The 14,368-nt window shown below is 40.4% G+C and overlaps 1 protein-coding gene and 1 non-coding gene across 4 annotated transcripts; one reads left to right on the top strand and one right to left on the bottom strand.

Annotated features, from left to right (window-relative positions):
- The first annotated feature begins 731 nt into the window (after positions 1-731).
- LOC110521403 (zinc finger and SCAN domain-containing protein 21) lies at positions 732-13,685 on the top strand. Of its 3 annotated transcripts, none has more exons than XR_005040940.1 (2): positions 732-1,029; positions 5,944-6,053. XR_005040940.1 is itself a non-coding variant. In XM_021598933.2 (2 exons), exons 1-2 carry the CDS (start codon positions 846-848, stop codon positions 12,867-12,869), a joined length of 1,122 nt encoding a protein of 373 aa, XP_021454608.2. In that variant the 5' UTR covers positions 735-845; the 3' UTR covers positions 12,870-13,685. The 3 variants fall into 3 exon arrangements, 2 of the variants coding, with proteins under 2 accessions (XP_021454608.2, XP_036825063.1); XM_021598933.2 differs by lacking the exon at positions 5,944-6,053 and adding an exon at positions 11,932-13,685 and having other exon boundaries at positions 735-1,029; XM_036969168.1 differs by lacking the exons at positions 732-1,029; positions 5,944-6,053 and adding exons at positions 1,265-1,571; positions 11,932-13,685.
- On the bottom strand, positions 11,557-11,747 carry LOC118945892. The gene has a single exon (XR_005041048.1). It is a non-coding gene; the product is annotated as a U2 spliceosomal RNA (small nuclear RNA).
- Positions 13,686-14,368: the final 683 nt, after the last annotated feature.

The following is a 14,368-nucleotide window of genomic DNA, read 5'->3' as shown; positions in this document are numbered from 1 at the left end:
TACATATGGTCTGCCACTAAGAGGACGATCAGCTGTCCGTCCTGTCTCCCTGTAGCGCTGTCTTAGGCATTTCACAGTACGGACATTGCAATTTATTGCCCTGGCCCCATCTGCAGTCCTTGTGCCTCCTTGCAGCATGCCTAAGGCACGTTCACGCAGCTGAACAGGGACCCTGGGCATCTTTCTTTTGGTGTTTTTCAATAGCAAGGCCTGTTCAGTGTCCTAAGTTTTTATAACTGTGACCTTAATTGCCTACCGTCTGTAAGCTGTGAGTGTCTTAACGACCGTTCCACAGATGCATGTTCATTAATTGTTTATGGTTCATTGAACAAGCATGGGAAACAGTGTTTAAACCCTTTACAATGAAGATCTGTGAAGTTATTTGGATTTTTACAAATGATCTTTGAAAGACAGGGTCCTGAAAAAGGAATGTTTATATTCTACAGACCCTTCTGAGTATTACCTACAATATCTTTTTGCTGTGGAACCCAGAATAGTTGCTTTGTAAGCCAATATGCATTCCATGTACAGTGATTTGACTTTGGAACATGTTTTAAAAACCCCATTTTAATGCACATGTGACTTAAATATGAACAAATATGAATCATTGTTAATGTTTAGACAATTATTTTTCATATATCATTCATAATCACAGGTTATTGACACGTTTCTACTATTATGTGGAAGACTTTTATTTTGAGAAATTCCGTGACCCAGAAGTACTTTAAAGTGTTGCTGACGAGACGGTGATAACCTACAGGATGCTTTTGTCTTTCATGCCGTGCCACGTGATGAAAACAACACCGCTTGCTATCTCGTGAATACTCCACTTGCATTATCTAAAAATGTTTAAAATACAGTTGTTGAGGGTTTTTCTCAACGAGAGATTAACAGCTGCTGCTGAAGAGATATTCGGGGTCGTTGAAAAAACGGTAGCAGAGTATCAGGAGGAAGTTGTCCGTCTACAGAGGCTGCTCGACATTGTTCTTCAACCTGAGCCTGATATAACGTTAAAGCTACACAGAGCAGGTTTGTTAGCTACTCAATACGTCTTTCTAATTAAGGGGCGCAATAGCGACATATATATGGAGGTAAATCATTGACATAATGATGTGAGTGTGTAGAATAGTTTTATAGTTGTAAACACAATTTGAAAGGGTAACTGATGAGTTGTCAACATGAAATAATAATCTGTACAGTAGTTGTAAACACGTTCTCAAACGTAACTGATGAGTTGTGAAAATGGGGGGGGGGGGGGGGATGTGGTTGTAATGGCATTTGCAACCTATGATTCGCAAACGTTTAACATAATATTTGCAAGCAATAATTGCATCTGTACACCTGCACATGTCAATTTCGCAAGCACAGAATTTTGGCAGAGAGAGACCTGTTTCTTCTAACCAATCAGATGAGGTTTTTGATAGACCAGCATACTCTACACTGGTTGGTTGGTGACAGCTCACTGTGTTGTCTGGCGCAACCACCTGTCAATCACGACGTGTATTACTAGGTTACCACTGAGACTGCTTGCACAATGTCCACCAAAGAAGCCCAGCTGTTAGTTATGGCCGGTAAGTTTAAATGTCTTTCTTTCATGGATAGGTAACAAGCTATTTTCTATTTTGTAATAGGTGTTTGAAAGCAATTGTCCAAGTCATTGTTGTTAAAGAGTTGAACTCTTACGTTATAGTCTGACGCTAGCTTCCGAAAACAAACTATTTAAAGCTTGATTCTGTATGGCGCCACAGCTAGCTAGCTAGCTAGCATAATCATTAGATTAAATGAATCATTCACCTGCTAGAACCTAGCAACTGACATAAATCCCATGATGTATTGATCACCCAGTTAGATATGGAGTTTTAGTAGAAGTCAGACTGAAGGTAGAAAATAATTTGTTAAATATGTAGAGATCGATGTTCCGTCTACGGGACAGTTGTTACTCAATTAGCATAATGTGTCAACAACATAGGTACCAACCTAGTTTTTAGCAAGGAAAAAACATGTGTCTTATATGGGCAGAAAGGAATTGCAGTTCCTCAAGAACTTTAAGCTAACTGCATTGTCCAATTTACAGTAGCTATTGCAGCAAAAAAATGCCATGCTATTGTTTGAGAGTGCAGAACAACAAAACACTTTTTTTCACCGCAACAGGTTTGATACATTCACATATGAAGGTAAAATATTTACTTACATTCTGAAAGTCTTGCACTGATTTGTCATCCTAAGGGTCCCAGAGATACAAATCCATAAAGTATGCACTATCTATTTTGTATTTCCACTTGTTCAACTTGCAAAGAAAGACATCTGTGAAAATCGAACGCTAAACGTTGTTTCAACCAGTCAAATTACATTCGTATTTATTCCTCACAAGTGAAAAAGTAACCAACCTTTGCTAGATCAGTCTGCATTCAGTCAATCCACTGGGAAATCAATTTTAGCTAGGAAGACATCATGGCTATATGGCATCATTGCGCGCCGATGATACGGGCTGTGTTCCCTTGATTGACTGTATCTTTGTCAAATCGTTTTGAAACCAAGCTAGCTAGATACTCTCATACTCATTGGCTATGTGGAAACTAGAGGTCGACCGATTATGATTTTTCAACACCCGATATCGATTATTGGAGGACCCCAAAAAAATTACAACAATACTGAATGAACACTTATTTTACCTTAATATAATACATCAATAAAAATCAATTTAGCCTCAAATAAATAATGAAACATGTTCAATTTGGTTTAAATCATGTGTTAAAGTGTTGTACAAGTGCAATATGTGCCATGTAAAAAAACGTTTGAGTTCCTTGCTCAGAACATGAGAACATATGAAAGCTGGTGGTTCCTTTTAACATGAGACTTCAATATTCCAACTTAAGAGGTTTTAGGTTGTAGCTAATATAGTATTTATAGGACTATTTCTCGCTATACCATTTGTATTTCATATACCTTTGACTATTGGATGTTCTTATAGGCACTTTAGTATTGCCAGTGTAACAGTATAGCTTCTGTCCCTCTCATCGCCCCTACCTGGGCTCGAACCGGGAACACATCGACAACAGCCACACTCAAAGCAGCGTTACCCATCGCTCCACAAAAGCCGCGGCCCTTGCAGAGCAAGGGGAATAACTACTCCAAGTCTCAGAGCGAGTGACGTTTGAAACGCTATTAGCGTGCACCCCGCTAACTAGCTAGCCATTTCACATCGGTTACACCAGCCATTAGGCTGACAGGCTTGAAGTCATAAACAGCGCTGTGCTTGTGAAGAGCCTTACGAGCCTGCTGCTGCCTACCATCGCTCAGTCAGACTGCTCTATCAAATATCAAATCATAGACCTAATTATAACATAATAACACACAGAAATACGAGCCTTTGGTCATTAATATGGTCGAATCCGGAAACTATTATTTCGAAAACAAAATGTTTATTATTTCAGTGAAATACGGAACCGTTCCGTATTTTATCTAACTGGTGGCATCCCTAAGTCTAAATATTCTTGTTACATTGTACAACCTTCAATGTATGTCATAATTATGTAAAATTCTGGCAAATTAGTTCGCAATGAGCCAGGCTGGCCAAACTGTTGCGTTCATTCATTGTCAGGGTGCATGCAAGAGAAGTGACACAATTTCACCTGGTTAATACTGCCTGCTAACCTGGATTTATTTTAGCTAAATATGCAGGTTTAAAAATATATACTTCTGTATTGATTTTAAGAAAGGCATTGGTGTTTATGGTTAGCTACAGTCGGGCTTTTTTTCGCAAATGCGCTTTTGTTAAATCATCCCCCAGCGTTGCATCAATTATATGCAATGAAGGACACGCTAGATAAACTAGTAATATCATCAACCATGTGTAGTTAACTAGTGATTATGATTGATTGTTTTTATAAGATAAGTTTAATGCTAGCTAGCAACTTACCATGGCTCCTACTGTATTCGCGTAACAGGCAGGCTCCTCGTGGAGTGCAATGAGAGGCAGGTGGTTAGAGCGTTGGACTAGTTAACCGTAAGGTTGCAAGATTGAATCCCAGAGCTGACAAGGTAAAAATCTGTCGTTCTGCCCCTGAATACGGCAGTTAACCCACGGTTCCTAGGTCGTCATTGACACTAAGAATGTGTTCTTAACTGACTTGCCTAGTTAAAGAAAGATGTAAAACAAATCGGCAAAATCGGCGAACAAAAATACAGATTTCCGATTTGTTATGAAAACTTGAAATCGGCCCTAATTAATCGGCCATTTCGATTAATCGGCCGACCTCTAGTGGAAACCCTTTGTCCGGCGCACAAACTTTCAGCTAACCTAGCGCACCAGGAGGCTAGTTCTGTTTGGACATTTATGCGTAACCTGCTTCGACATATTCTTGCACATCTGTGAGTTATGAAAACTGTTTTGCAAATGTTGAACTTACAATATGGCTACTAATACTGGAAAAGCTAAATGAAAGTCCAGGTATACAGATTTTGGACGATATTCTAGCAGAAATCTACCGGGAAAGTGTCATAGACAACAGCTAAAGGAGAGGACGCTAACATTACCTTAAACTGGTAAGTGAAATACGAGTCTTTATATTTATATTGTAAATCCGAAAGCCACAACATGTCAATGTCAACATACAATACACATTTGGGCTCCAGACTGGCACAGTGGTCTAACACACTGCAGTACCTGGTTCGAATCCAGACTGCATCATATCCGGCCGTGATTGGGAGTCCCATAGGGCGGCGCACAATTGGCCCAGCGTCGTCCGGGGTAGGCATCATTGTAAATAAGAATTTGTCCTAACTTGCTCAGAACATGAGAACATATGAAAGCTGGTGGTTCCTTTTAACATGAGTCTTCAATATTCCCAGTTAAGAATTTTTAGATTGTAGTTATCATAGGAAATATACGTGTCGACTATTTATCTCGATACCATTTGTATTTCATATACCTTTGCTATTGGATGTTCTTATAGGCACTTTATTATTGCCAACCTAATCTCGGGAGTTGATAGGCTTGAAGTCATAAACAGCGCTGTTTTAGTTAATATTGCCTGCTAACTTGAACTAAATATGCAGGTTTAAAAATATATACTTCTGTGTATTGATTTTAAGAAAGGCATTGATGTTTATGGTTTGTGCATTTTTTGCGAATGTGCTTTTGTTAAATCATCTCCCGGTTGGCGAAGTTGAAGTAGGCTTTGATTCGATGATAAATTAACAGGCACCACATTGATTATATGCAACGCAGGACAAGCTAGTTAACCAAGTAATATCATCAACCATGTGTAGTTAACTAGTGATTTGTAACGACGTGCGCTGAGAGTCGGGAAGCAAGTTCAGGAAGTGAGTGTTTTAATAACTAAACACAACATAATACAAAAATAAGAAACACGAACAACACACAGAACTGACACAAGAACAGAAACAATAACACCTGGGGAAGGAACCAAAGGAAGTGACATATAGGGATGGTGATCAGGGAGGTGATGGAGTCCAGGTGAGTCTGATGACGCGCAGTGCGTGTAACGATAGTGACAGGTGTGCACCATAACGAGCAGCCTGGTGACCTAGAGGCCGGAGAGGGAGCACGCGTAACATGTTATGTGAAGATTGATTGATTGTTTTTTATAATATAAGTTTAATGCTAGCTAGCAACTTACCTTGGCTCCTTGCAGCCACAAGGTCCTTTTGATGCTGCACTGACCACCTGCGTAACAGGTGGTCAGCCGCCATGCCGTCTCCTCGTGGATTGCAATGTAATCGGGTCCTAAAAGGCAGATTTACCGATTTGTTATGAAAACTTGAAATCGGCCCTAATTAATCGGCCATGGAGATTAATCGGTCGACCTCTATTCCATACATGTTTCATTTTAGAACATTTATCTTACTGCTTAACTATTTATCTGTATATGGAATTGTATTTGTTTTTTTTTAAAATATTTTTTTTCTTAATCTTTACAGGAAAATGCCTCGGCCCCTATCTGATGTGTGGAGACATTTCACTGCAGCTAATGTAGAAGGAAAAGCTGTGTACATTTGCAAATATTGTAACAGATCAAATGTGAAGAATGCAACAAAGATGCAGAATCATCTGGCCAAGTGCATAAAGTTCCCTCAGCGCTCACAACAAGCAACCTCTGACAAAAGTCCCTCTTCTTCTATTCGAGGTGAAAATGATGAATCAGACACCTTATTGATAGCAACAGCTCATGGTCCTCCTGGAATCAGATGCTTTTTTGACTCAGTGGATGAACGTAGTCAGAGAAATGCTGATGAATGTCTTGCTCGAGCTGTGTATGCAACTGGTTCACCTCTGATGCTCACAGGCAATGTGTATTGGAAGAGATGTTCTTCGCCCAGCATACACCCCTCCAACACCCTCCAATGCTTTATCTACTCATTTGCTGGATACAGAGTTTAAGTGAAGGTCAAGCAAATCTTAGAGAGAGCAGACAGTATTGCAATCATCTCTGATGGGTGGTCAAATGGTCGTTGGCAATGAATAATTAACTACATCATCTCCATCCCTCAACTAGTATTCCACAAGAGCACAGACAAGGGACAACAGACCAGTCTCTACATTGCAGATGAGCTGAAGGCAGTCATCAATGACCTTAGACCACAGAAGGTATTTGCACTGGTGACAGACAATGCTGTGAACATGAAGGCTGCTTGGTCTAAAGTGGAGGAGTCCTACCCTCACATCACATCACACCCATTGGCTGTGCTGCTCATGCATTGAATCTGCTCCTCAAGGACATCATGGCACTGAAAACAATGGATACACTCTACAAGAGAGCCAAGGAAATGGTTAGGTATGTGAAGTGTCATCAAGTTATAGCAGCAATCTACCTCACCAAGCAAAGTGAGGGGGCGGCAGGTAGCCTAGTGGTTAGAGCCTTGGACTAATAACCGAAAGGTTGCAGGATTGAATCCCTGAGCTGACAAGGTAAAAATCTGTTGTTCTGCCCCTGGACAAGGCAGTTAACCCACTGTTCCTAGGCCATCGTTGTAAATAAGGTAAAAAGTGAGAAGATAAGGTCACCACATTGAAGCTGCCCAGCAACACCTTTTGGGGTGGTGTTGTCATCATGTTTGACAGTCTCCTGGAGGGTAATGAGTATCTCCAAGAAATGGCCATATCACAGTCTGCTGATATGGACAGCCCCATCTAGAGGATCCTCCTGAAACCTATAGCAGTAGCCATTGCATGGATTGAGGGAGACAATGCCATCCTGTCTGATGTTTAGATTTAAGAGAAGAAATCTGTACTGCCCTTCACTGTTGCTCCAAGCAGAGGAAACTGCAGTTCTGAAATACATCAAAAACATGAAGACTTCTGCCTGAAGCCCATAAAAGCTGCAGTATACATACTGGACCAAAGTATGCTGGCAAGAGCATCCTGTCTGGTGCAGAGATCAACAAGGCCTATGGTGTCATCACTACCGTGTCTTGCCGCCTGGATGAGGGCAAGGTTCTTGGCAGTCTGGCAAAGTACACTTCCAAGCAAGGGCTTTGGGATGGAGATGCATATGGCAGTCATGCCAACATACCTCATCAGCCACTTGGTGGAAGGGACTTTGTGGATCTGAGGCTCTTTCCCCTGTTGCCTCCATCATCCTCCAAATCCCACCAACATCAGCCGCCTCAGAGCACAACTGGTCCTTGTTTGCGAACACACACACCAAAGCACGAAACAGGCTGACCAATACAAAATGGAAAGTGACAGTGAAGATGAGGCCTCAGAGTCTGATGGTCATGAGGTGGACATTGAGGTCCAGGGAGAAGACGTGAAGCTTGAGAGGAAGACAACCAAAGCTTTAGTTTCTAGACATCATTTTACAGATGTATGTTGAAAACGTTTTGGGAGATGCGATGGATCATTGGGGATCATTCAATATTCCCTTTAGTTGTTCAGTGAAATCATCCCATATAATTCATATAATTTTATTAAAGTTCAATTTCGTAACTAAAATGATTTGGTTTTTTTTCTATTGGAAAGATTTAATCATTTGCAAATGTGTGTACTTATGATAAGGTAAAATGTTTGTTTCTGTCTCCATATTATATGGTAAATATATCCAATGTAAAAAGCATTTAAATTGTGTTAATATTTACATATATTTCTGTTATTTCCCATATATTCCTGTCAATATTCCCCAAAATGTGAAATCCTAGGGGTGAGACACACTTTGCTACGGGGTTCCGGGGGCATGCCCCCAGACTTTTTTGGTTTGTTGAAAAACAGGTTTTAAATGCTAATTTCTAGTGACTTTTGAGAAAAGTATACAGGCAACAGAGAGAATGTTTTTTTGTTTTGTTTGTTAATTTACTGCAATTCTACTCATCTTGCCATGGGGCGTAGAGAACAATTTGCAGTTTTACAGCTAATTTCCTTAAATTCTACACATTTTGCCATAGGGTGGTGAGAAATGTGTGCAATGTTTTTGGTTATGGTATTGAGTGACAGTGAATAACAAAATCAATGGTGGCTCCCCAGTCGGTAATTCAACCATGATTACCACTAATTTAGATTGGTAAATTAGTCAAGCCAGCTAAAACATGGGCTAATTGAGTGACTGTCAGAACAATATTTATTTTATTTTTAATCGCACCTTATTTACCTATTCTACTTTTCTAATTCTCAATAGTAAATTTAGACCCTGACTTTTAAACTGCGCACCATAATCCAATGTTATTTAAAGCTTTTACTACCTACTTGTGCTTGTCCTGATTGTTATAGAGTTGTCAGTTGGATTTGGAATCTATAGTTTTTTTGATTTTTAAAATGTTTGTGTCCCTTGCAAAAAAGAAAGCATCGTTGCATCTCTTTCTCCATTAAGAAACAAAGCCTCCCTTGGCAGAGGTCGGGTAAAACTCTAAAAATAAACATACAGATTTCAGCACGCAAAGAAAAGCTTGCAGCTATACGGCACAAACATAGGTACAAAGAAATAAATAAAGAATGGACATTTTCAAGTATAGATTCTAACCGACTCGATGTCGTTGGTGGACACTCATCGCAACTCAAATTTCTGCCACTTAAAACTAATTTATTGCATTTCAACATTTTTTGACATGACCCATTGCCCTTCTAACCATAACATTTTTTAAAGAATGGCACCATGTTCAAAAGTTGTGGCTAAATCACTGTTGGCTCAAGTTGAACACTAGTTTTATACCCTCAGCTTATGATGTGCTCAAAACAGGAGTTGCATAGGCCTTTATCTGAAGGAGGAGTTATTGGCTAATTCATGTTATATTTAGGCTGCATTTTGTGATGACATTGATCTATCAGGTTTGACAAGTACCTTAATTAGGGCTCTGATTGATAACCACTTTTTAGGTATGGTGAGAGCCAGAGGCAGATGTGGCAGACCTTTACAGTGCTGAAGTACAGTGCAATCCTCTGAATACTAAGCATGTTCTGTGTAACATTAATTCCCTATTAACTAGGGATGGGAATTTGAAATTATTTCACTATTTGAATAATATGTTTGTTTTTTTTCCTCGGCTGAGATGATGTTCACCATCATGGAACTGATTCTGTTTTTTAAACTTTCTGGTGAGTGTTTTTCATTGATCAGTGTCAAGTCTTGGACCCTCCGTTGGTGCACAGCTGTAGGCTAATTGCTATTTGAAGTTGGGAAAATAGCATACAATTGTCATGGCTGAATGGAGGGCTAAATGCGGTATGATAGTAAAATGTATTTTCATGTAAAACGCAACCCATATCCCATGAGACAGAAAATGAGCTTGAAAATAAGTAACTTTGTGCGTCCTTAGAACTGGTGGCTACATTTACAGTGCGCAACTGTAAACAGTGTACTGTCAAAGACACGTGACATCTGAAGCAACAGTAGCTCAATGCACCTTATAAATAACACAAATATACACTACACCTGCCCGTCGAACATCTCATTCCAAAACCCCTTTGCTGCTATAACAGTCTCAACTCCTCTGGGAAGGCTTTCCACTATATGTTGGAAAATTGCTGCGGGGACTTGCTTCCATTCAGCCACAAGAGCATTAGTGAGGTTGGGCACTGATGTTGGGTGATTAGACCTGGCTCGCAGTCTGCATTTCAATAGGGTTTAGGTAAGAGCTCTGTGCAGGCCAGTCAAGTTCTTCCACACCAATCTCAGCAAACAATTTCTGTATGGACCCTGCTTTGTGCACAGGGCATTGTCATGCTGAAACAGGAAAGGGCCTTCCCCGAACTGTTGCCACAAAGTTGGAAGCACAGAATCATCTAGAATGTCATTGTATGTTGTACCGTTAAGATTTCCCTTCACTGGAACTAAGGACTCCTAGCACAAACCATGAAAAACAGCCTCAGACCGTTAGTCCTCCTTCACCAAACTTTACAGTTGGCACTATGCATTGGGGCAGGTAGCGTTCTCCTGGCATCTGCCAACCCCAGATTACTCCGTCGGACTGCCAGATGGTGAAGCGTGACTCATCACTCCAGAAGACGCGTTTCCACTGCTCCAGAGTCCAATGGCGGCGAGCTTTACACCACTCCGGCTGATGCTTGGCATTGCTCATCTTAGGCTTGTGTGGCACTGCTCAGCCATGGAAACCCATTTCATGAAGTGTTACAACTGAGGACAGACAATTTTTACGCACTTCAGCACTTGGCGGTCCCGTTCCGTGACCTTGTGTGGCCTACCATTTTGTGGCTGAGCCATTGTTGCGCCTAGACATTTCCACTTCACAATAACAGCACCTACAGTTGACCGGGGCAGCTCTAGCAGGGCAGACATTTGACGAATTGACTTGGCATCCTATGGTGGCATCCTAAGACGGTGCCACATTGAAAGTCACTGAGGTCTTCAGTAAGGCCATTCTACTGCCAATGTTTGTCTATGGAGATTGCTTGGGTGTGTGCTCGATTTTATACACCTGTTAGCAATGGTTGAGGCTGAAATAGTCAAATCCACTAATTTAGAGGGTGTCCACATTTGTATAAACTCAGCAAAAAAAGAAACGTCCCTTTTTCAGGACCCTGTCTTTCAAAGATAATCATAAAAATCCAAATAACTTCACAGATCTTCATTGTAAAGGGTTTAAACACTGTTTCCCATGCTTGTTCAATGAACCATAAACAATTAATGAACATGCATCTGTGGAACGGTCGTTAAGACACACAGCTTACAGACGGTAGGCAATTAAGGTCAAAGTTATGAAAACTGGATGCAGTTACCTGTATGTTCATGAGTCTTAGCTTTCAGGGATGGGGTCATAATTGCCAATAGCCCAAACCGTTCAAACATTTCATAGGAAGAAGATCACAACTGCATCCAATTAACCTCCCCCAGTCATTCTGTGCGGAGTCCTTTGCAACTTATGAGCATTGTAGAGGGAAACCGAAGACTCATGTTCCTGAGAATCTTCGCTTTCAGTGATACTCGTTAGTACCGTGGCAAGTAAACAAAACACGAAGTGGATGTAACTTTAAGAAAACAGCCCTAATGTTGTAAACATTATGTTCATTATCAAATCAAAATCTAATTTTATTTGTCACATACACATGGTTAGCAGATGTTAATGCGAGTGTAGCGAAATGCTTGAAAGTGTTGCACCGTTCCCGGAGGTACTGCAATACCGGGTCGATGCGTGGAGCGGACGGAGCAAGCCCCATTTCCGACTCCCTGTTCGAAAAATCCATTTAATATGTAGTCCCCCGATGGGGGACGTATCAGATATTAAACTGATAAGAACAGATACTACACTTGATCTGAGCCAAAAGGCCGAGAAGCGATCATTATGTTGTCATCCAGAGTCACATTGATTTATTTCCCAATTCAAAGCACACTATTTTACATACAGCAGGGTTTTTAAAGGTCCAAACACTTTGGTAAGTGTAATATTAAAGTTAGCGGGTAGACCTAAATGTAATAATGTCAGTATTAAGTTCTCTGTTTCATCCTTTCTCCTTTCCTCCAGACCTCCAACAGCGTACTCTCTCTGTATCTGAAGAGGAGGTTCCCTCTGAGCAGCAGCAGTGTGAGCAGGAGTGGAGCCCCAGTCTGGGACCGGAGGACACAGAGCCCATACAGATTAAAGAGGAAGAGGAGGAACTCAGGACCACTCAGGAGGAAGAGCAGATTCATGGGTTTGAGAATGATACTAAAGACTCCATATTCACTGCTGGCTGTGTGAAAAATGACTGTGATGAGGACCCAACTCATCCCTCACATCTCTATCAAGCCCAAAAGGAAGGAAATGGCAAGAGAGACCCTACAACTGAACAGATCACAACACAACCTGATGGAGAGTACATAGAATCAGAACCAATCAGTGTCTCCCAGCCCCTCTCTGCAGTAAATCCAGATGCAGCTCAGAGTGAAAACATTGAAAGTGTAGGTGGTATGGAGACTGGAGGACCTCTGTCAGGTTTTAAGCCAGTCATATCAAAGAGATCAGAGATGGCAAAAGGACAAAGGTCCCGTATCAATACTAAGGGTAAGACATCGACACAATTCTCCCTCCTGAAATCACCCAGTCAAAGTCATGCTACTTCCTATTGTTGTTCCTGCCCTGTTTGTGGTACATGCTTCAACCAGAATGAAGATCTGAAAAGACACATGAGGAGCCACACAGGAGAGAATCCATATTATTGTCATGATTGTGGCAAAACATTCATTCGGAGTGGACATCTAAAAATACATATGCGGATTCACACAGGGGAGAAACCTTTTAATTGTCGTCATTGTGGCCAAGGATTCAACCAGAATGGAAATCTAAAAAGACACATGAGGATTCACACAGGAGAGAAACCTTATCACTGTCATTTTTGTGGCAAAGGATTCTGCAACAGCAGTAATCTGAAAAAACACATACGGATTCACACAGGTGCAGGGTTTGGGTCAATTCCAATTTAGTTAGAAATTTCAATTCGAGAATTTACATTGAATTCAATTCAAATTTCAACAATCTTTAAGTAATGGAACTAGACTGTTGAGTTGGAATTGTAAAAACATTTAATCTTTGGAATTGAATGAAAATGTATGGAATTTATGCACTTAGCATTTTTTTATTGCAGGATTTGTTTTAAATCATTTCAACTTGTAATTATATATTTACACTGAACAGTGACATGATCAGCCAGAAAGAAGCCTGAATGAATTTAATTCGAATTGGAATTTGTGGAATTGGGGATAATATTGAATTGGGAATTTAGTTCTTGGAATTTACCTAACATTGGAATTGGGAGGAATTGAATTACTGATCTGGAATTTGAATTTAATTAAATGGAATTTACAGGGAGAGGGAATTGAATTAGAACTGAATTTGTGGAATTAACCCCAACCCTGTACGGGGGGAAGAGAAGCCATTTCACTGCCCTGATTGTGGCAAAACACTAATGTTACAGCTCGATCAACAAATTAATTCACACAGAGGAGAAATAAGACTGTTACTGCCCTAACTGTGGCACAGGCTTCAATCCGATTGACCATCAAAAGATACACAAGTACTCACATGGGAGAAATGATATCATTGCCGTGTTGATGACTGATGTTTCAGGAATGACACAAATCCAAAAAGTACTCACATGGGAGAGACAATTAAGATGCAATGATTGATATGCTTAAGTGGGCCCATTCATATAAATTAACCTTGTATTTTGTCTTCATCCAGGGATGGTGTGTTTTATTCACAACATAATAAATGTTGATAACCTTGTTCATTGAAGTGTCTTTACGTGTTCTCTCTTTCTTGACAGTTTTCTAGTTTGTGATGTTAGAAAGCTTCTATGCAAAACAATCCTCTGATGAGGTAGATAAATGTGCAATATTAAACATTTAAAATGTTGGACCATTGAACTGATCGGTGGGTTCAACATTTGATGTCATGACTACATTACTGTGTAGTCTCAAAGGGTCCATGTTACTACTAAAATCCTTTCCCTCCCTCACCCTGAGAGCTGAACTCCAAACCCTGCATAAACATGGCAGTTTGTAAGCGAGTGGAACAAAAGAGAGCAAGGGAGAAATATTAAATCTCCTAATCTAGTTAAGAATAGGCTGCTAGCTATAATTACGGTAATCCTCTGTCTGCCTCTAAAAACAGCAGGTATTGTGGGGAGGGGGAACAATGGGTTGTGGCATTCCCTCTCTAGACTCACTGCTTACTTGCATTGAGGGAGGGTCAGGTTGCCTTAGTGCTGAGTGTGCACTGATCATCTATTACGGTAAAATATCAGGTTTACTGAATTGAGTTGTTTTAAAGTTAATAATATACGCCAAAGGAAGTATTCAAATGCTTTTTCGGCATTAGTCTATAATGCGAATAGCAACTGCTAACAAATGTACGTTTACACTGTGTACTGCTACTAGTAGTAGGGTACATCAATTAAAATCGGTTGCAGAGATCAGACAAT

Source organism: Oncorhynchus mykiss, chromosome 30, assembly GCF_013265735.2.
Source record: "Oncorhynchus mykiss isolate Arlee chromosome 30, USDA_OmykA_1.1, whole genome shotgun sequence".
Taxonomy (NCBI): Eukaryota; Metazoa; Chordata; class Actinopteri; order Salmoniformes; family Salmonidae; genus Oncorhynchus; species Oncorhynchus mykiss.
Note: the sequence above shows the minus strand (reverse complement) of the source record. Positions and strands in the feature narration are given on the sequence as shown.

What these genes read in the sequence shown, in the direction of transcription:
- LOC110521403 (XM_021598933.2), top strand. Translation starts at nt 846, where the DNA reads ATGTTTAAAATACAGTTGTTGAGGGTTTTTCTCAACGAGAGATTAACA. An exon ending in GTTAAAGCTACACAGAGCAG is followed by an intron (nt 1,030 to 11,931) that starts GTTTGTTAGCTA and finishes CCTTTCCTCCAG; the next exon opens with ACCTCCAACAGCGTACTCTC.